This window comes from Suillus subaureus (assembly GCF_016647635.1).
Source record: "Suillus subaureus strain MN1 chromosome Unknown BJ212scaffold_52, whole genome shotgun sequence".
Classification (NCBI taxonomy): Eukaryota; Fungi; Basidiomycota; class Agaricomycetes; order Boletales; family Suillaceae; genus Suillus; species Suillus subaureus.
Window position 1 is genome coordinate 170,648 of NW_024538608.1, and position 21,298 is coordinate 191,945.

At 48.3% G+C, this 21,298-nt stretch overlaps 7 protein-coding genes across 7 annotated transcripts; 3 read left to right on the forward strand and 4 right to left on the reverse strand.

The window, feature by feature from the left end:
- Nucleotides 1-3,814: 3,814 nt before the first annotated feature.
- BJ212DRAFT_1486329 (putative phosphatase regulatory subunit-domain-containing protein) lies at nt 3,815-5,865 on the forward strand (the record flags this gene model as incomplete). Its single annotated transcript, XM_041341108.1, has 2 exons — nt 3,815-5,057; nt 5,117-5,865. The coding sequence occupies 2 exons, from the start codon at nt 3,815-3,817 to the stop codon at nt 5,863-5,865; spliced, it is 1,992 nt and encodes a 663-aa protein (XP_041187317.1).
- A 4,609-nt stretch (nt 5,866-10,474) lies between these two features.
- On the reverse strand, nt 10,475-11,185 carry BJ212DRAFT_859886 (COX5A-domain-containing protein). Its single transcript, XM_041344220.1, has 2 exons — nt 10,652-11,185; nt 10,475-10,583 (listed from the first exon to the last, which is right to left on the reverse strand). The coding sequence occupies exons 1-2, from the start codon at nt 11,037-11,039 to the stop codon at nt 10,549-10,551; spliced, it is 423 nt and encodes a 140-aa protein (XP_041187318.1). The 5' UTR covers nt 11,040-11,185; the 3' UTR covers nt 10,475-10,548.
- Nucleotides 11,186-11,197: 12 nt separating this feature from the next.
- On the forward strand, nt 11,198-12,545 carry BJ212DRAFT_859792 (ribosomal L28e/Mak16). Its single transcript, XM_041344219.1, has 5 exons — nt 11,198-11,545; nt 11,611-11,670; nt 11,723-11,776; nt 11,829-12,011; nt 12,292-12,545. The coding sequence occupies exons 1-5, from the start codon at nt 11,513-11,515 to the stop codon at nt 12,394-12,396; spliced, it is 435 nt and encodes a 144-aa protein (XP_041187319.1). The 5' UTR covers nt 11,198-11,512; the 3' UTR covers nt 12,397-12,545.
- A 76-nt stretch (nt 12,546-12,621) lies between these two features.
- BJ212DRAFT_1486332 (uncharacterized protein) lies at nt 12,622-13,122 on the reverse strand (the record flags this gene model as incomplete). The annotated part of the gene is made up of 3 exons (XM_041341109.1): nt 12,622-12,907; nt 12,969-13,026; nt 13,086-13,122. The coding sequence occupies 3 exons, from the start codon at nt 13,120-13,122 to the stop codon at nt 12,622-12,624; spliced, it is 381 nt and encodes a 126-aa protein (XP_041187320.1).
- A 135-nt stretch (nt 13,123-13,257) lies between these two features.
- Nucleotides 13,258-14,442, reverse strand: BJ212DRAFT_1391581 (40S ribosomal protein S9). The gene is made up of 5 exons (XM_041337034.1): nt 14,319-14,442; nt 14,246-14,269; nt 14,102-14,156; nt 13,732-14,048; nt 13,258-13,684 (listed from the first exon to the last, which is right to left on the reverse strand). The coding sequence occupies exons 1-5, from the start codon at nt 14,324-14,326 to the stop codon at nt 13,507-13,509; spliced, it is 582 nt and encodes a 193-aa protein (XP_041187321.1). The 5' UTR covers nt 14,327-14,442; the 3' UTR covers nt 13,258-13,506.
- Nucleotides 14,443-14,467: 25 nt separating this feature from the next.
- On the forward strand, nt 14,468-15,380 carry BJ212DRAFT_860203 (ribosomal protein L21e-domain-containing protein). Its single transcript, XM_041344222.1, has 5 exons — nt 14,468-14,491; nt 14,549-14,609; nt 14,663-14,777; nt 14,829-15,022; nt 15,076-15,380. Exons 2-5 carry the CDS (start codon nt 14,549-14,551, stop codon nt 15,186-15,188), a joined length of 483 nt encoding a protein of 160 aa, XP_041187322.1. The 5' UTR covers nt 14,468-14,491; the 3' UTR covers nt 15,189-15,380.
- Nucleotides 15,381-15,407: 27 nt separating this feature from the next.
- Nucleotides 15,408-19,921, reverse strand: BJ212DRAFT_859980 (WD40-repeat-containing domain protein). Its single transcript, XM_041344221.1, has 23 exons — nt 19,806-19,921; nt 19,606-19,750; nt 19,383-19,544; nt 19,298-19,333; nt 19,189-19,246; nt 19,114-19,138; nt 18,696-19,061; nt 18,612-18,642; nt 18,454-18,561; nt 18,172-18,403; nt 17,987-18,116; nt 17,891-17,930; nt 17,150-17,834; nt 17,064-17,097; nt 16,946-17,007; nt 16,757-16,890; nt 16,659-16,699; nt 16,589-16,603; nt 16,388-16,538; nt 16,306-16,336; nt 16,174-16,255; nt 15,937-16,117; nt 15,408-15,880 (listed from the first exon to the last, which is right to left on the reverse strand). Exons 2-23 carry the CDS (start codon nt 19,613-19,615, stop codon nt 15,585-15,587), a joined length of 2,910 nt encoding a protein of 969 aa, XP_041187323.1. The 5' UTR covers nt 19,616-19,750; nt 19,806-19,921; the 3' UTR covers nt 15,408-15,584.
- Between the last annotated feature and the right edge of the window lie 1,377 nt (nt 19,922-21,298).

Consider the following 21,298-nt stretch of genomic DNA (forward strand, 5'->3'; position numbering starts at 1 on the left):
AACGTGATCAGTAAGATTAACGGATGAAAATTTTCACTTCTCGATCGATCCAGAATCCAGACTCGGAGCATCGCCAACGACAAAACCGCCTTCGAAGTTAGGTCCCCAGGAGCAGTCCGATGTAGATCCGCGAGACTCATTAACCATGCTCGAGTAAATCTAGCTAAGAGAGATTCAGTGATATCGAATCTCGATAAACCTTGATCAATCGACAGCTCGACCATCTACAGCCTCATAGCAGAGAAAGATGACCGGATGCCAGTTATAAGCAGCCTGACCATCCCTCTCTGTTAAGTAGGAATACGATGAAACGCGGAACAAGTTGTACCATGGCCACTGGCCAGTCCCACGCAAACAAACGCTGGCAATAATACGATGGGTGATAATCCAGGCCCATCCGGCTTCTCAACTGGCATCACTCCCACGGTGGCGTGCCACCGCCACAAACTTGTCTAGAATCAATACTGTGCTGGTACTCCTACTTCGCGTCAGTGAATTCTCGACGGCGTCTCGACAGGTCTCGACATGGTGACCGATATATGTTGTCTCCGGCATGTATCTCCAGAAGTTGGGCGCTGCATTGCAATACTCCCAAATTTGCCCACGAGTGCATACAGCGTGAGTAATTCTTCAAGCACTCGAATATATGTAAAAGTTGAAACCTGATCTGTGCCACATCCCAGTAGGAGATATGTTGACAAGGATATGTTTTTGTAACCCTTTCGGCATTTTATCTCAAAGAGCAATTTTCTTCCCAGTTCGTACCCAAAGCTTACCATATCGCTACTCTCCAATTCCCTGGTGTGCCCGATTTATCTCCATTCTCCTGTCTGTGACCGAGATCCCGTAATCTGCAACAAAGTAGAACCTATCAATACGCCGGTTCCTGGGGTCACCACACGTTCCTGTGTTAAGCGCACCAGCTGCGGCCGACCCAGCCATCTTATTCAAATATTCTTCTTGTTAAATTTCCGTGCCCGACGGTCTCGTTCGATGCCAGCAAGCTTTGTAGATTGTGATTGTGCGTCCGGCATAGACCTTGATTCACCTCGCTGATCAATCGCTCAAATGTACTCGGATCGCTGGCTGTGTTTACTCACAAATCACGGTAGTGGCATTTTAATCCTACTTATAGCAGGTTGCGGCACCGAGCATGATACACCCACGGAATTTAATTAAGGATCAAGATGGCGGCTGCCGTCCAAAAAAATCATAGCTCCCTCTTCAAGGTCCGCTGCTTAAAAGATGGTGCACGAAATGGAAACATAAGCTAATCAGATCGACGGGATCTTTATACGCCTTCACCACCTGCGACATGAAGCTAATTGCTCATTCTAGAACTTTAAGCCTGGGCAATATGACGCTGTGGTTGGTTGAAGGCTATGATGGAAATGGTGACGTCGGTAGTAACTACCCGAAGGGCCCGCCGCCACTATCGCATCACAGGTCGGGGCTTTGTCGAACGTGCACCAGAGGGCAGTGAAGGCGGCGGCCCGTGAAGGCTTAGTGAAGACAGATTCGGACCTATTGTCCGATGGATTGTCTGAGAATTAGGACGGAACTGCCTTCTACAAATTCCCAGTGACAGGTCCGGGCTCCACGCTGACGACTTCGATTGCGAAAGCGATGTATACGAGTCAAGGAGAAGGAAGATCCGTAGAACAGTCGAATCGCCAAGAATCATGGCGGCCTAACTTGAAGTAGTGTTAACACGTTCGAGATGTGGGTGTCTTGCGCTTACCAGGCGGTTAAGCAACATTGTGGAGGGATATCAGCACCATGATCTACCTATCCTGGTTTTTATGAGGTTTTTAATACTATGATACCGGGATATGAGAACCTCAGAAGAGGTGGCGCGAGCGGCCGATCTGGGCCTCAGGAAGCATGAATGTCCGAGTCAATCTCTAGGATTTGGAAGTGCTCGATAACAACCTAGCGTTATCACTTACAACAGCCATTGTACAAAGATAATGATAGTGGGGCTATCACCATGGTATCTAAGCGCCCAAGCATAAAATTGAATAGGAAGACTCGATGAGGAAGGACAATGAAAAGGTGGCATTCGAGTGAGGAATGAGGTGATCATAAAAAGCACTGCGGTGTCAATTGCCAGATCTTCAGGTTTTGCTTCGAATGATGTATGAAAAGGAATCATCTAAAGAAAGACTTGTAGGGAGCGAGATTGCCAACGTGCACCAGCAGCTAGGAACGAGCGTGAGGAACGTGCCTACTGTGTCATACATAGGTGTCTAATGAAATCTCGTTGACAAATGTTGGAGCGATCCTGATCAGCAAGTAGAGCCGTGGCGGGGCGGCTTAGTAGCAAGCCTGATATAGAAAGTTGGTCCAGCAGGTAGTCAACCGACGACGGAAGAGTGGATAAGGCGGACTGTTTAATCGATTATGACTGATATCGTCTTCTCGCTAGGACAATCATAGTCGAAAGATAAGTACAAAGGCCAGTGTACGAGGGAGGTATGATCGGCTTTAAAAAGCGATAAAACTTGCGAGCGACACAAAGCCATTCCCACATTGATGTATACAAAGCCTCCGCATAGCGCGGCTCCTCGCAGCCCTGTGTTCCGTTGAGCTTATCGCCCATAATAGATAAGCTTCTTCAGAGAGATCTCTATGTTCCGGGGATGAAACGGGCATCGCAGCTGTGAGCAGAACACTTGATATGAAGGGTTATCATAGCGATAGCGCAGATGCGGGATTAGCCATCAAGCAAGGCTGAGTAATGCTTAGGAAGGAGAGTAAGCGAGTGGGTGCGAAACTTTACCTTCCTTGGCGATTGGCATCAGTGGGTGTACATAGGTGGAGACGGTTACGGGAGAAATCGGACAAAGAGGAAAAAGGATATGACAAGTCCGAGGATATGAATCTGTTTCGAACATCAGAAGGGGCTCGTTGAAGAACAAGTCAGAGATAAAATCTCGGGTGATGTAGGATTCTCATAATTAGTTCAAGCAACGATAAAGGAGTAGCACAGACATACGAGGATAGTGGAGAGTGGAGCCACTACTTGACTATGGCAGTTGGAGTCCGCCATCCTGTTGGGAAGCGGATAAAAGCGTAAGCAGGAAATACGATTGAGTCAAGAAAGTGAACCAAAATGACGTTATGGGAATTAAAATGATGCTTGCAGACCGACTATGGATATTTGAAGAACAATAAACTGAGTCAGACGCGCTGTGGCTCAGATCTGAGTTACCTATGTTCAGACGCGATCGGAACATGAGACTGTCAAGCAAAAACTCGTTACAGCACACTGGTAAGTAACGAGTATCAACTCGAGACCGGTAGGCCTATCAGATGACCTTCAGTGAGACAGGCATCGGAACATATTCACCAGGATGGCGTGTCCGTGGGATATTTATCGGTAGTTGTTACAGGGCAGCGCAAGAACATTACTTGCACAAGTGCAGTACTGGTTGACGGGATACGATCAAATTATTGCGCAATTTATGCGTAGTGTAGATGGAGTGATGATAATGGAGGGCTAGAGCGGAATCTAGAGTATAATGCTGGCTTGATAAAGGACTAGGCGCCGCGAGATAAGGAACGCGCGAGATCTCGATCCTGTGGAGTATATTACCATTTTGAGATGCCGAATCTCGATCAAATCTAGGGTTTGACTGTACTCCAAGGTCGTGAAAATAAACAGTTTCTCTGGTTTCAACTGGTTTCATTCGTGCACCCATCTCCTTCTACCTCCCTTCAAGGGTTCCTACATTCCGAGTCAACATTACGCTCTAGGAGAGGGTATTTAACAACCGTTCATCATTTTTCTATATCACTGACGTCACTTTAGATGAGTTTTGTAGCATCTGATGTCTACCGTGCCCGCTCAACAACACCAACATTCTCAAACGAACGCGGTCCAGGAGCTTTTGTATCATTAGGCTCCCTTCCAAGACGAAAGTCTCAATCTCCCACTTATCACCAAGGCCGCAAGTTGGCCGCATTCCATATTCATGGTGCTGACGACCCCGATGACCGCTCGTCTGATTCCCTCGACGAGCAGGCCACTATTCCTACCAAACCCCCAGTGAAAATTTCACAGGGCGTTTTGCAATTGCCTCCGGCTGTTCCCTTTCCCCTTTGTTCCCCCTCTCCCCCACCTTCACCCCCCATTACATCTCCTCGACCACAACCGTCTCGTACATCATCAATAATTCTTCCCAATGGAAAACTACTCAAGTCATCACTTAAATCGTCAACCTCCACCCTCTCCATCTCCACTCCTCCACTTGAACCCCAGCACACTAGTAATCATCTCCACTTGCGTTCCCGATCCGAACCATCAACCCCTACTGCGCATGCTCCAAAAAATGTGCACTTCCCCGACACTGATATTGGCCTGGCCTCTGTTCGCGTTTTCAGCCGCTCGGCCCGTCCAGCGGCAGTCAGCACCCCCGACGATGAGACAGAGACGGAAGGCGAGGATCATCCCTCAACCGGGTTCCCCTTCCCAAAACTCCCCTCTGCGATACCGAATTTTGAGATGGACACCGCTATCTCATCAGTGGTGCCCGTCACTAATCACCCGCATCATGCGAATATCATAATCGAGTCTCTCACTTTTTCGCAAGCTTCGTCAAAAGGTGCCAACCCTCATTTAAGCGGTACCCTTCTAGTGCGCAATCTGGCATACGAGAAGCACGTCGCTGTGAGGTTTACCCTTGACGAATGGCAAACTGTCAGTGAAGTGAGAGCGCAATATGTTGTTTCCGTTCCATCACTTCCGCCCGTATTTTCACTGTCTTCCTCGTCGAAAACAACAACTGTTGGCGACCTCATTGCTCTAGGGGCAGACAAGCGCGGGTGGGATCGTTTTTCTTTCCTTATTCGCTTGGAAGACTATGCACACAGCTTGGGGTCGCGAGTGTTGTGGCTTGCCGCACGTTATAGGGTGCATTCGACATATCTTTTGTCAACGGAAGCTTCAGGTCCTGGTGGTGAATGGTGGGATAACAACAATGGCGGAAACTACCGTGTTGCTTTCCGCGCGGCGCGACCGACATCTAGCAGGCCTCGGAGAGAGACAACACCTGGTGAGCATTTCTATTTTTCATATTTTTTAGAACGGTCTGTTAATAGCTAAATCTCGTAGAAGCTATCATACCTTCGAGGGTGACACTACCTGCGCCCCGCGAACATGCTCACGGCCCATTTACTTCGCCGTTGAGTTCAAATTCGCCCCCGACATTCGGACACAATATGACATTCTTGTCTTCCTCGCCAACGAAAGACGGGAAGGAGGGAGTTTCATCACTGCCGAGGTCAGGGAAGCTCCGTCTTACTAACTATGCTGCACCTCCCGTGGTCTCTGCAGTTTCTCCCACTTTCTCTGCGTCTTCATTGCCTACGCAGCACTCTAATTCTCCACCCTCATCTCCCTCGCTAGTTCAACGCCCAACGCTCCAGGTCCCTGTCACGCAATCGCGTGACTGCGACTCCCCTTCACCTGCTTCTTCGACGCTCTCAACGCCGTCCGCTTCACCCAACATAGCCCCGCGGGTGATGATTGGTGGGCATCCAGCGAACTACGCATGCCCTGAGCCGACGCACATTGATGACTGGGAGTGGATGGCGCCGCCGACACAGGCTGTGATGTCGAAGCGGCCAACTGCGCAGAGGAGTGTCACAGATGGGCCAGCTGATCTTGCTGGATCTGGTGTGCCTGGATTGCCTCCTCGAGCGCATTCGTCTGCAGTACTTGGATCGCCTAGTAGCGATGGCCTGTCTGGCGATTCGCTGTATAATGCGTTTGTGACGCGGTGGTGCTTTGCCCAAGGGTCACCCACTGCGAGTCCATATCACGGACCACTCACAAGCAGCGACGGGGGTATTTTGGCGTGAGGCTTTTTAACCATTTTTGGAGAAAAGACTTGTACGATCCTGACGACCTCGACCTTATGATAACCGTCACCCACCTTTGACAGTAACACTCATGCATTCAGGCTATGCAAGCACAAACACGCTTACGCTGCTGTAGCCGTTTGTGCACCACATCTCCTGCTTCGATTCGAAACGTTTCTGTTTCTTTTTATTTATTTCGGATGTCTTCATGATCGTACTCAGCTGTACCAACACCCCATCATCTCATTTCATGCTACTGACATTATCTCGTCCCTATAGTTTGCACACCTATGGACAATATTTCTCCTTGCTTAGTACTGCATTCTGCTTCCTTTTCATATACCTACTCACTATCAAAAGTGCTTAGCGCACCGCATTGACATATCACATTCTGACGTTCGTGTACTCGTGTATCTGTTGTATAATACGTATGCTTACTTATCATAGGGATTTTGGAGCTCTGGAATAGTACTTACATGGTGTTTCTCTGCACTTGTTCTTTAAAACACTGTTTGATGAGTCTTCAAATTTGGACTTGTCTTTGCAAATGGATGTTCTCAGAGGATTTTCCAAAATAATAGGATCGTCATTTGTGTGGTCACTACACCGACCCCCTCGTGTTCAGGACACGCACGATGTCGTAATATTCTCATCACATGCCAGCGGAATTCTGATTCAGAGCCAGCTATAGCGCCACCAGTAGACTGACGTCAGGCGCCTAGACATCTCTGCCTCCCTGACCAGGTCCACGCAATGACGCCATCGCCCAGGCTCACTCAAGACTTTCTTGGTCAGTAGTAGCCATCTTTCATTTTCGAAGACTCGAGCTCATTAATACCTTTGTCCGAGAAGCAGGAACAATAATCGATCAGTAATATATGTTTCTTCGCGGAAGAGACATGTCATGAGACGCGCCAAGATGATCGATGATCCCGAGGCCAGCTAGACCCATAGACAAAGGACGTTCCTTCTGATACAGACGGGCGGGCCAACCCGCAATTCTAATTAATCAGTCTCCGCATACACCGTGATCGTTTGCAAAGCACGCACCGTCTGCTTGCGCTGAGCGCTTTTGTGACTTTCTCTCCTTCAGAACGGTTGTTCTGTGGGTCGATGTCTTGATATCCATCGCACTGAGATGAATGTATGATCTAGCTATGGACGAGCCACCATCAGCCTGATCAATCTACGCTCTATGACGCCATGGCACTAGTCGTGGCCATCGCCCTGGCTCACTCCTTGGCTTCTCAGCAGCGCCTTTCATTTCCGAGTCTTTGGACCATCAATGCTGTTGTTGTTCAGACTCGCACGAAGGAACTTTTCTTGAAACACCTTATGGCTTTTTAATGATTGCGCTAGTCATTGTGAGCCATCCGTAACTTCGTCTTAGAACCTCGTTCACATCCTGCACAACAGAGACCATGACTATATGCCAGCACGCAGTGAATCGATTATTTGATCCCTTCTCCCGGGAGCTTATAATAATAGGCATGGTGATAAATAATGTATATGCTGCTGTGATACATGACATATCAATAATCGATGTCCTTCGATGTCACGCGAAGGCTCGGATATGATGACTGGCAATGCCCCAGTGACTTCGTTTACGACGCGATTTTGCAAATAATTGTTTGCTTTGGGGCTAGGTCAACGCCGTGCATCCGCATACATCGGAAGATGTCTAACAATGTATTCGTCCTCAAGTGCGTTCTAACTCACATTCTGATTATAATTCATCTTGCTGGCATCGTTCTCAATCATGTCCCTCGACTCTTCGCTTGTTTTGTCCGCTTCCCAACTTCTGGCATTTGTTTAATCTTAATCGAATAGCTCCCAGCTACTTGTGACGGCTGACATTGATGAGAAGTAAAATGGGGTTCATGTTTCCTGCTGTGATTATGGGGTATCCCTGCCCAATCCCAGCCCGCGCCGTTGGCGATTACCCATAAGGTGTGTATCAGGATCTGGAATACGATAATGGAACCATCATTTGAATTCACGTCCACGGCGCAGGTCTGGGGTTGACTCTGTCCAACTTCGCCCTGCTGACCAGCGAACAAAGCCTTAATGGGCGACTCGAATGCCACATACGACATCTAAATATATACTTCCTCTAATAACACCTGATCGACACCATGGTATTTGGATCGACAGGGCATCACGATGTATCATGTCAGTAAACTTAAAGGAACTGATAGGCTTTGGTCGCTCTCAGATAGTCATGAAGAACTATTTTTGAGCCTGGCGCCAGCTCAGGGGGCCACGATGATCATATATCGAAAGCGAGAAGTGTCCGGACAGTTGCGCGCAAGACGGCAGGGGTATATTAGAAGTAGGTCCGAGCATTTTGGGAATTCAATTTGCATTCGGTTCCTTGAGGACAATTATAGCAGGTAGTATCCTTCCACAGTGCGTTTGTCGTGTCATTGTGGAGTGATGATTACAATAACGAATAACGGCGGTCTAGTTTTTGAAAGGCACAGCATTGCAAGTGCTTCGTGCAATTACCGGTAGAATGGTTTTTGTCCAAGGGTGAGTCAAGTTTCATCAGTCAAATATTTCATCCCTTCATCAATCTCCGCCAGCTTTCGATATCCAACTGATAAGCGCGACTAACATGTAGTTTTGTTGACGGAGATTCCGTACTGGTGTCAGAACGGTTCGCAACTAGCTCGTTTTTCAATGGCCACCTTGAAGAATGTGAGGATAAACTTCAACTGGAAAGACATACAGTACAGAACGCACTGATATTAAAATAACTCGACGCGCTGCGGACGGAGTACCTCGACGATAGAGCGCTTATACATACACGATAGATACCGAGGTCAGGTCCCAGCATCATACACAGGGGTATACGATAACAGAGGACAATGAATTATTTCAGAAAAAAATCGCGATTCTGCGGAGAGGTAACTGTCTCAACCGAAGTAGCGCAATCAAGGGAAAGTGGAACTTATACTGCGAGGGCTGCCAGAGTGTTCACTGAAGCCCAGAACGTTGAATTCGCGTCTAGCAGGCCTTGTAATGGCGACCTTCGAGAATGTGCGAGGGTAAGCTTCGACCACAGCATTTGTGTGAAGATGAGCCGAAGAGAAATCGGTAATCATACACAGTGCATGGTGACATTGATTGGTCCAAGTACTCCGGGTTTTGAAACCTTGGCACGAGCAGTAACAATTCACTGAAGTAGCTGTAATGGCGACCATCGAGAATGTGTGAGGGTAAGCTTCGACGACAGTACTTGTATCAAAATAAGTCGAAGAGAAGTCAGTGTTTCTTTTCCGAAAAAGGAATCGACCACAAATTGTACAGTGTACAGCGACGTTGATTGGTCCAAATTTTGGTACGGGCAGTAACATTTTGTTGACCGTCTCACTGATGTAGGCGCCATGAATCCAATCCTTCTGAGATAGCTGGGGAGTGGAAGAGTATGTTGCAAGGGCCACCGGAATGTTGCAAAGGCTAGGCGACCGCCCCCAGCAGGCATTGTAATGGTGACCTTCGAGAATGTGCAAGGATAAGCTTCGACGACAGCACTCGTATCAAAATAAGTCGAAGAGAAGTCGGTGCTTTTTTTTGAAAAAGGAATCAACCGCAAACTGTACACTGCATAGCGACGTTGATTGGTCCAAATTTTGGCACGGACAGTAACATTTGTTGACAGTCTCATTGATGTAGTGCAATGAATTCAATCCTTCTGAGACAACTGGGGAGTGGAAGAGTATTTTGCAAGGGCCACCGGGATGTTGCATAAGCTAGGCGACAGATCGATCGATCGGCCTTGACTATGCCACTCGGATTGTCCGTGGAAGTGTATACCAGGCTGGTCACGAGCCTAGATCGGCCACCCTCAGACACATGCAGTACACTGAAATAGCATACATCATGCACTATTGGCATGCAAACGCTGCATGGTGGTTTGCCGCATATGAATTGTTCTTCTGAATGGAGCTACGCTTCAGTATGAGACGGCCATCAGTTAATGCAGCTTGAAAGGCTTTGGTAATGCAGAGTAGTGCTCGCCGGGCGGCACGAGGGTCAGTCACCTGGAGGAGACGAGTGGTAATCAATATGATGCATCATGGTGGCGGCTTTTACTCACTAGTACTCATGTTTCGCCTCTGACATCAAAAAGTTCCAGTGATCATACACAATACAATTTGCAGGTAGGGATTCAGGGAACAATCCACTTATTAAATTACAAGCATACCCAACCCAGCAGCTGGTTCAGCTTAAGGGTCCAAAGGGAAGTTAATATGCTTATACCTATACCCGCTAACAGCAACACGTCCGCGGGATCCTAAGAACTGAATCCCCGGATTCAGCAGCTCCAGCGATTATATGCCTGCATGCTTTTGCGCGTGAATTGGCCCCCCCAGTTCACCTGTAATAAACCCTCACGTGCAAAGTGATGAAAACTGAGTGCACAATACGTTCTTTCAGACGAGAAGATCTTGCTCAAAAGAAAGTTTATTGATCCCGGAAGGTCAATACCGCAGTGAGTAGAACAGTGCTCAATATAGGCCACAACAGGGTGTAAATCCGCGCGCTGTGGATTAAGGAAAACAATAAGTGACGATAATGTGCATGACACTGCATCTACTATGTACGCATGGCTTGTTAGCTTCAGTAGAGACACACGAATAAAGCTGGCTCACATGGAATCCGCTGCTCAGGCAGAACTCATGAGAAGTAAAGGTCTTCTTTTGTGTTTATTCCTACAAGCCGATAGAAAAGCAATGGTCAGCAGACAAGCTACATGTATCCGAATAACACGAGCGCTCACCAAGTTCCTCTCTAACCGGCTTCAGCTCGTCCAAGTAAGCCTGGTACTGCTGTTTGTTCTCAACCTTTTCCCTAATGCCCTCGAAGACACGGACAGCGGTTGCATAGTCATTTACGCGGCGTGCTGCACGGAGGGCAGCCTCAACAACACCAGGTGAAGGAACGAGGTCGTGTGCAAAGCAGTTATTGAGGCCACGTTGTACCTCGAAGAGGTCCTGAGCGCCTTGGAAGAAAGCGACGTAGCGCTCAGAGAACTGCTCAAACGTTTCTTGACTGTGCGAATCTGATGATGAAAAGCGGTGTGGTATTATGAGGGCAGGGGTCGCAGCGCGGCGAAGGACGACATTAGGCCGTGCGCGAAGGATGGAGGAAAGCATACGCTGGCTCATGATGACGGTGAAGAAGGAACACGACAAACGAGCGACAACAGCAGTAGAGAAAAGTCTTGGGCGCGGAGATAAACGTAAATCGGTTTCAACGCCGTTAGCAAGGATCCGGAAAGCTCCGAAGCGAAATGTAAGTCCACAAAGTCAAAAGCAATTATAAGCTTGGAGTGTTTACGACTATAGTTACTTCTAGCTATGTGGTCCAGAGGCTGGACGGAATCGCAGTAATGCAGATAATCCAACCCTTTCTATAGTCACTTGCCTACACTTGTCAATCTACGCAGATCGTCAACCGGTCCTGAGCGACTTGTAGCTTATTCGGACCGTTGTCAGTTAAACATTGAACTCGAAGATGACCGAGTGTATCGGCTATCCCCGGCATAATATTTGCCTTTGTTTGGTTTAACTGTACAGTTACCTCAGCCACACTTGGTCGCTGTTCAGAACAACCTGTAAGGCTAAGCAGCATCCTCAAAATGTCGACCGATCTCCAGTGGCTCCTTATCCGCGTCAGTTGCGCCGTCCTAGTGCTCCATAGTGCAAATGCTGAAGAAAAATTGTGTCATATCTACAGAAATACAACTCCTTCCTTGTGAAGAAGGTCCCTGAAGGTCCCATATTCTCCAAGGAGCCCGTATGTCGTGTGTTTGAACTTGCACACGAGTGCTAAGCTTACCTTGTATTAGGGTAACCTCCTGAACCTGCACTCGCACAAATACTCCGGTCTCGCTAACTCCAAGGTGTGTAGTCCTACTGTGATCAAACGAACTCCATTAAACGTTGTATCAATAGACTATCGATATTCAGAGCTCTGAGTCTGGACTACAGATCACCACCCGGAAATCGAAGGCATCACCACACGCTGTTCGTCCCGCACGGACAACCGCAAGCGTTCGCAACCGCTCAGGAGGCCGTCGTTCGTTGGGAGTCGTTGCTTCCGTCGCGAAGAGGGGGTACCGTCCCGACCTGAGAGCCGTGAGTGTTGATGGTCTATTTTGGAACAGGATTCCTCTCGACAACACAAAAGCACTCTCGTTAGAACCCGCTGGAAACCACCGTAAGGTGTATGAAAGTTGGGCGTGGACATGTTTGCAATATCAATCCTGCCCTGCTTGGGCTATTCGTCATAATTCATATTTACCACTGCGAATTTTTTGTTGCAGTGGGCCGATACTGACGAGTACAGTCGTCGCAACATTTCTGTAGTACGATCTGTCGAAGAACTCATGCTGACACCTGTTTCTTCGCTTTTTAGGCTGCTCTTGGCCGTTCCTCTGCACTGCTCGCTGCACAAAAAGAGAAGAAAGCTTCGCCACCGAAGAAAGTCCGGGGGAAGAAGGCAGCAGCATTCCTTGGATGATTGATTTATTTGTATCTCTAGTGCCTCCATTGCTATGTTCGTCCATGCCGAAATAAGCACTCCATGCTGCACATTCCTAGTTGGCTGCAAAAATAATGGTACATTTCAACGAGAATGACACCTATATAAATACACTGGTGGTACAGCAACGCATTATGGTGGTACACGATGTGATCGTTATCTCTCCGATGAATCCAGCATTCTCAAACGAAACATGTCCTTTTCCTAGACTCCGAAGCTCTTTCCCGCAGGTTGAGCGATCCTGCCCCCACCACCATAACCGTTCTTACCACCGACATGATCTTTGGTGGGCCTGCTAGCTTCTGCCTTGCGATAAGCGCTCTCTTGAAGCCTGTTGTCGTCGTGGCTGCCTTGTCCATGATGTTTCCTCTTCTTTGGAATCTCTTCTTCATTGTGCGGAGGGGGATGTGCTTCCTCCTCGTTGTGGCCTGCCGGCCGCGGATAATCAGTGTCTTCGGTTTGATTTGCGCCAACGTTTGCAACAGCTTCCCTACATGTTGGATCGGTTTCAAGGGTCGATCATTAATCGTTTGACGTCGACTGGCACTTACGAGTTGGCACGAGGCCTCGGGCGCGAGGTAACTGAAAGACGACGGCCGCCCACTCTTACTGTAAGGAACCTGTCAGCAAGAACTGAGCTGCATGATTGTTGTCACTCTTGAACGTACCTGCAGGGGCATGCTGAGTGACTGGGGCGTCGGACATGATGAGATATCTCTTGAGGGATGGTGATGGTCAATGTGTGGAGCTTGCAGTTCACCGTGGTGTAATTGGTCGGCTGACCTAACTAAGACCCGGTGACCTCAAACACTAGACCCCTTGCGGACACTGCGCAATCTAACTCGATCACTGAATATATAGGGCAAAACTGGAGCTTTTGGCCGACGATAAGTTATTCAGTCAAGATACTCGTACAACTCGAGTCCGTAAGCTATGAGCCACCACGCCAACTTCAGTTCTGTGGCAGTAAGCTGCAATTGCACGATGTCACATCGAGCGCGTCAAAATGTTGTTTTTGCATGTGTCCATAGCATGGGGACGACATATATGTGAAAATGACATAGAAACCGAGATAAACGTGCAGAACATTTACTCTTCCTCCTCCTCCTCGCCACCCTCTTCCCGCTTGGCGGCAGCGGCAGCGCGCTTGCGCTTAACACGGCCGGCGCGTCCGCCTCCGTATGGCGATGTGAGAGCGAAGTCGATGTGCTTCTGAGAGTCAAGACGGACGACGAACGATGGGATGTTGACAATTTGCTTGCCGACGCTGCGAAATGTTCAGAATCTTAGCGACTGAAAATAGGACGCACATACCGAATGTGACGTTGTCTGATCAAAACACGGGCATGGTGAATGCTCTTTGCAAGGTTGGTCTTGAAGACCTGAGTTTGGAGACGACGTTCCAAGAAGTCTTCTACTTTCAATGCTAACACGTAATCCAGTCGCATGCGGGTCTCGTCCAACACACCAATCCGAACGAGCCGACGAATGAGGGCATTACCCTCGAATAGACGCTTGGGATCCTTGTCATCAAGTTTGAGCAGTTCACGGGCTGCACGACGGATTTTGGAAAGGATGAGACCGATACGCCAGATCTCACGCTTGTTTCGTAGACCGTACTCGCCGGCAAGCTGTAGGATGCAAAACATGAGATGTTGCATTTAGGATTCCGGGTTAATTATACCTTCAACTCAGCATCGAGACGAGCTGAACCGAATGGGCGACGAGGGACTTTGTATCTGTAGGATTAATGCGATTCGAACAAGGCCATAAATCAGCAAGCTGAAAGCCTTCCACTCAAGTGGATCTTGAAGAATGAGACGCTCACGTCTTGCTGTGATTCCGCGGGGCCCTAAAAATCTGCTCAACAGTCTATTCATAACGTCCAACGACATTCATACCTGGGCATTTTTCTTGAGGGATGGCCTTGACGGTGTACACCAAATGTTGGTGGCCTAATTAGGATGTAAGCTTCGCCTGTGTCACAGCTGTAAAGTACCAAGCAAGCCACCCGGAGATTTCCGGTGAAACAAGCTTCCACATACTCAATATCGACACCGCCGCCGACGACATTGTACGTCTACCAAATCTCATCCTAGCCCGCTGCTGACGTTCTACTCAAGCCCTCAAGATGCCTCACTCATTCGGTTACCGCGCGCGCACGCGCGACATGTTCAAGCGGGGCTTCAAGGGTCGGTCATTTAATCAAGTCCATGAAAGACTCGACGACTGACATTGCGTGCAGAACATGGCCCCGTCAAAATGTCTACGTACCTCATTAACTACCGCATTGGTGACATTGTTGATATCAAGGCCAACGCCGCCCAACAAAAGGGTATGCCTCACAAATACTACCACGGGTGCGCTACTTCAGAGTCACATATATCCTTGATCATTTAAACAACCTCCAGACGGACTGGCATTGTCTACAACGTCACCCCCCATGCTGTCGGCGTCATTGTCTACAAGGTTGTAGGCAACCGCTATATCGAGAAACGGGTGAACCTCCGTGTCGAACACGTGAGGCACTCAAAATGTCGGCAGGAGTTTTTGGACAGGGTGAAGCGCAACCATGATGCACATGCCGCTGCAAAAGAGAAGGGCGGTAAGTGATCGTGATTTCTCGGTATCCGATGCATCTTATAACCCGCTGTTCAGAGCGTGTATCGCTGAAGCGTGTCCATGTTCTCCCTCGTGAGGCACGCACCGTCTCGATCGCCCAAAACACGCCGCAAACGATGACGCCCGTTCCTTACGAGACCACCATCTAATTGGAGTTGTGTTCGTGTTACTATGAGATTTCCACTATGCATCGTATACTACTGTCATGCTCCCATGCAATCATGACTTGAACACATCATTACGCACGAATCTTTCCAGATCGTCCGTCTAACAATCGAGCGAATGCTGCGCCACATCATCCTGGTTGCTTTTTCGTCGTTCAATTTACGTGGTTGAGTTGCTAGTCAAAATGAGCACAGTACGCGTAGGTCAACACGGTCAACAAATCCAGTTCATTTACCAGGAATTATTTTGAAACAAAGGCCTAAGTATGTGTAAATAACCAATGAAGACCATAGATACTTATAGGGAATATCCATCCATGAACATAGTTCTACGCATCATGCTAGCTGGCGGTTTTGGTATGTATGGGTCAGTGCCGTTTCTCAATGCCCTCGACTGGATCGAGGCACAGGTGGTGGGCCAAGGATGAGTGAAGACATGTGTTGGTCCGCGGCTGACATGCCACTATGCTCAAGATACGAACCGCCATCAGATGAGCCGTCCCACATCGGTGTCTTCCATATCTGTACTGTACCGTCATGACTGCCTGTTGCTAACATGAAGGAATCGTCGGTGGAACGATTCCATGTGACGCATGTCAAATCCCCGTCGAACACCTGGGGCCTAATATAGTGGAGCAAAATTGCAGTATCGCGTTCCCAGATATGGATATCGCCCGCTGAAACGGAGGATTAAGAATCTAGGTGTTTGAATAAGATCTCGGTTGAAACATACCTTTGCCTGCACATAACACTAGCTGATCATCCATACCGCCGAAGTAACTCGGGCCCACGAAATCCACATGAGCTGTAGGCTCATACGTGTGACGGAGAATAAGCCTAGCGGTCTGGGCATGGGGATTTTCACGGTCTTTATTATCCCGAACTAGCTCCATCTTCCATAACTGCGGAGGTGTCTGCAAATATGAAACGGCATGGATAGTGAATCTGACGCATATGGCTGTCAATATACCTTGTACTCGAATGAAACCAGCACATTTCCACCCCTTTTAGACACCTTGATGTCACGCACGTCGTCGAAGACGGGTATTCGACTTTTGAACTCTATCAGTGAAAATGTTCGAAGAAGTTGAAGACAACCGACTTTTCAAATGTTCTGGTCTCTATATTGAAAACTGCGGTAGTTGGTGTCAAAAGGACCACCCGCAGATACGCATATCACTTACCTACTATACACTTCTCAACCCTAGTAGTGCGACTTGGATGCATCCCGTTGGGTGCCGCGAGCAGTGGACCTACACCTAGCAACCGCTGACCATCTGGGGTCACCGCCACGCTGTGCAACTGGATGCCACCGAAGTGATAAGAATCAAGAACCTCGAAAGAAATTCAGTCGAAATTCCCTTGGCGCAGAATGATCTAATCACCCTTCCTTTAATGTCCTGGTGATGGATCTATGAGTTTCCAGGAGGCACAAATGATAATACTCGCACTGACCAGTTTGAGAACTCTACTACCTTCGACGGAAAAGAATTGTGCTATTGTAGGAAAGCATCAGCAACATGCAATCAGACAGAAAGGATGGAATCAATCACTCTCGTTCGCAGGCAGCCATACAACGGATGACACAGAGTGCGGGCGTTCAATCGTTTTCTTACAGAGTCCATCCTCTGTCCAAACCTTGATTTCGCGGGGTAATCTCGTCAAGAGAAGGGTACTAGAATCGGACCTGTCCGTTCACGGTTGATGTTTAGAAACAGAGGAACATTTACTGTGCTACATACCATGCAACCTGACCAATGAAGCCTCGCACGTGTACCAAAATAGCATGAATTGAAAAAGCATCCTAGGTAGGATCAGTGTAAACAACGAGTATGAAAACGCGGCACTTCATATGCTTACCTCAACGCGAAAGATGACGGAAGATCGATCCCAACTTAATGCTTCACCTCAGCACGAGAAGCCCCGATGAACTTGTCACAACGCACCTTGACGTAGCTAAATACTTGCCACTCGGGGAAAATTGTAAATGCCGGACAAGGGCGGTGTGTACGGAGAGGTCCTGCACAGGTTCTAGGGTTTTAAGTTTCGGGATCAAAGCGGCTCGCGGTCCTCGAATGGCATCCAAATCCACGGATGAGGGCCGGGTGGGAGACATCCCCATGGCAGAGTTCCAATCGAAGGATGGGATCCGTTGCGGCATCAAGGGTCGCCCCGCTTGCTGCTGTTGCATTACGATAACAGAACGCACAGCTCCTTTGAAGCGCTGACGAGCGATGGCTGAGTGAGACGACTTGCTATCCTCACTCGCAAGCCCTTTTATTGAAGTGGGGTGATCAGTAAAAGCCGAGCATGCAGATGTAGAGATATCACGGTGGTGAGAAAGATCATCCATCGGCGGGCCCTCCTGTATGGTGGGAAGTGTATGGTCCCTACGTCCAATCCGGGTGATCATGTCGGGGAACTTGAAAGACACCCGTTTTAACAGGCCGCTGATGGTGAAGATGCACCAGTGAATGATATTCCGCATTGCCACGACTAGACAAAGGCCCAGCATGCGATGGGTTGCTTCGTTGATTACATCATCCAGCCAGACCTGGCCATGGTAGTGAACAAATACCCAACGCTCTGCGACGAACCAAGCCGAGACAACAGCCAGGCCGAAGGAGGTGACTGCCTGTGATTCGGGTAAGAATGCATTTCAAAAGCGACTGGAACTATACATAGACTTGCCGTGAAAACAGTGGTGATCGTAGACGTGACGAATCCCTGGGTGTAGATATTATGTCTTGGAAATCCTTTCCGCAGCAGAATAAGACCCATACCTGTTCTGTAGCATATGTGAACAGCATCAAGCCCACGGAAAAGCATGCCACAGACATCACGAGGAACACTAAAGGCGAACGTTTGATCCATATCAACACCCACCAAGGTACCCTGTGGCCTGGAGAGCGACTGAGGACTGTCATTTGACAGAACACAAGCGGCACACGGAGTAAAATAAACTTACTACATCGCTTGCTTCCAGGTGAGACCAAGGAGACTGTTCACAGCGGCTGCTATACTGAAAACCAATGAAGAGAACCAGAGCGCATTGACACAAGTCGCCAGCACGCCGTCTGTTAACCGGTATGAGAACTGTAAGGTCGTTGCCGTCACGACCGAAAAAAATGTCGCTACTGTCGATAAGTTTAACAAGTTTGATGCTGCATGATGCTGGGCGAATCGAATGGTCGGGACACCTGGAAGAGAAAGTAAATATGAATTTAGTAAAGAGAGACTGGTTGCAGACCGATTTCAATAAACATGGACAAATTGACTGTGATGTTGTCAATGTGCTCCCCAATCTCCGATGTCAAATCATGGATATAACGCTGCACTGCTGGATACCGAAATTGACCTGAAACTAGTCTGCACGATTCTCGAGTAGGTCGGCCGGAGGCACACTACCTTTGTACTCCGGAAGACACGAAGCCCAATACTAGACAACACAGTAAACAAAGAGATCGACTGTATGTTCAGCTAGAAAAATACCTTCAGATCACATTCGAAAGCAAGCATTGACGTATTGACTGCCTCGTCTGTAAACTCCGGGAACTCGTTCAGGCAGTTCAGAAACGTTACGACGTCTTCTGCGAAACCAGAAAATTGCTCGGGAAAACTTTCAGGATCGGGGTGGGCCTTGGACAAAGGTTGAATATCTGTGCGCCGTTGCTCTGTCCACTCATGGACAATCGGCACTTCTCGAGGTTGACGCGAAATCTTCCGAGGAAACAAAGTAGCTGCATTCTCGCGGAACAGAACTAGCAATTTCGCAAGGCGCTCTCGTAGTCGAAAACCAGAGGATAAGATTCCAACGGAACTGCCAAGCTGGCGAGCAGCATTGGCGAAGTTGCGCAGCTACATAGAAAATAAGTGTCAAAGTATAAACTGTACCTGATCATATTCCCACCTCTTTGTCAAGATTTTCTATTCGCCTGTCAAGATTGTTTAGTGTATAAAGACGAAAATACAAAAGCATTCTCACCTCTCAAATTTGTTGAATGATTCCGATCCAGCGATTTGCATTTTCTCATCTACTGTCGCTGAACGGACATATAAAGCCAAGATTATGTGCTGCACTTGCCAACACTCACGATCGTAATCCTCAAAGGCGGGAGGAAGGTTGACATCTAAAAGTGTACCATTAGCAGCGTGTGATGGCCAGCGGAGGTGACTAACCGTTGTCTGGAGAAGACTCGTTACTAAGTTCGCTCAGGACATTCAAGAGGCTGATGATGGTCTGATTCCGTCTCGAATCTCTATACGCTTCACCTCGAGGGTAGGAATTGGGTACACCCGAAATACTTGAGGCTGTGTCACGAAAAGAACGAGCTGCATGAGCTACACCAATGCGTTGAATCCGAGTTAGAATGATCATGATCTATTTCCTTGGAAAACATACCACGTAACATAGTGAGCCGGCACTATGAGTTCGTTGCGTTCCTGGGATACAAAGGTAGAAGGATAGAAGAATCTAGTCCTGACACCAGGGAGGAAGAAGCGGGTGAAATAAGGTCCTTTAAATACACTCCGCACGGCAGAGCAGCCTTACAGACAAAAATTGCTCGTAAAAGTTGTAATGAAATTATTCATTCACTCAACCTATCTCCGGACTGAGGAATGGTTCAAGAGGGTGTAAACTGACGGCATGTTATCGCTAGAGAACTCAGCGATTGGAAGCGTGATGGCCTTGCGGATTGGGCAGTGAAAAACCCTGACGTCAACGTGGGCTGATTTGTGCAACTAGAGAGTCATCAATGCTGATACGGAGTAAATCGATGGATGCACAGTGAAAAACGTAAATATGGGCCGGGAGGGAAGCTGGCAAGGCCACTTATGGGCAAGTTTCAAGGGCAAGTGATGTGCACACTACACAACTACTGATGGCGATCAAAGGTGTGGAGGCAACGTTTTCAGGAGTGAAGTAAATTAGGTGAATGAGTGCCAAAACTGCCCTAGTGAAAAGACGCTTAGGCATCACGATGGACGCAGAGCGGTAAAGCATTGTCAGTATTACGTAGGTGGCTGCAGGGAAAGTTATTACCGTATTGACTCACGTTCCATTCTCTACTTTGCATTACAATAGCCTGTGGGCTCCGGGAAACGAGTACTGGGTGAGTACAGCCCATGTCAGCGGATAGCTCAGGCTTGACTTGAGTATCAGTGATTCGGTATGTCTTCATTTTCAGAACCCGGGCCGCAGTGGTGGGCGCTCTGAGGTGAATCCCGCAGCATCACATGTGCATTTGACTGAATCACTCGCGGAAGTTCAACCAGAAGCGGACATGACTCTAGTCTTATGTGCTTCGATATCTTCTCGCAGAGAATATGTCAACTGACTCCTTCATGACGGATGTAGGGATGGAGTGGAGTCCCACGAGTTACGGGTGGTCCAAGTAGAAGGAACGACAGTCTTCCATCTATCAAGGTCCGGCTACAGAAGAATACAGGTCAGCAGTCGTATGACTTGTACCCCGCTTTCATGAAATCATTACTGACCCAGAGAGTGCTTGCTGATCCGGTAATCTGTCAACTTTATAGATCTGCTCTGAGATTCTGCCACGCAACAGTGCCAACAAATAGTTGCCTCGCGATGGAGACGAAAGCGAGGATCCCGTTTTTAATGGTCATGATCCAAGATTCAAATCATTTAACCGCAGACATGGGCAGCTCCCTTTTTCTTCGCGGTCAGTCTCGTTGTTATGACTTTATAATAATATCCACATCGTCTCTTGAACCTGCCCACTGATAACTGCGTGGCACGTGTGTAGTAGCCAAGATTCCACTGTGGTCGGATTGGGGGGGAGGCAAGTGGTTTTCGCGTCATCCTCGTGCAATACTGCGCAGTGCGAATACTGTTACCAGATAACGCCACGCGCATACATTACTTCAGAAGGCATCGGCCTTGCAAGCCCCTATCTAAGGGGGCTATCGAAGATTCCTTAGCCATGCTTTATTCAACCTACGCTCTTTTAAGCGCCAAACTTCCATTGAGAGGTGTATTGTGGAACAGAGATTGCTTGCATGGGGTGGCTGCTAGACATTTGCTATACTGGCAGTGGTTTTGTTGCGCTTAAAGGTGAGTCGCGCCATTT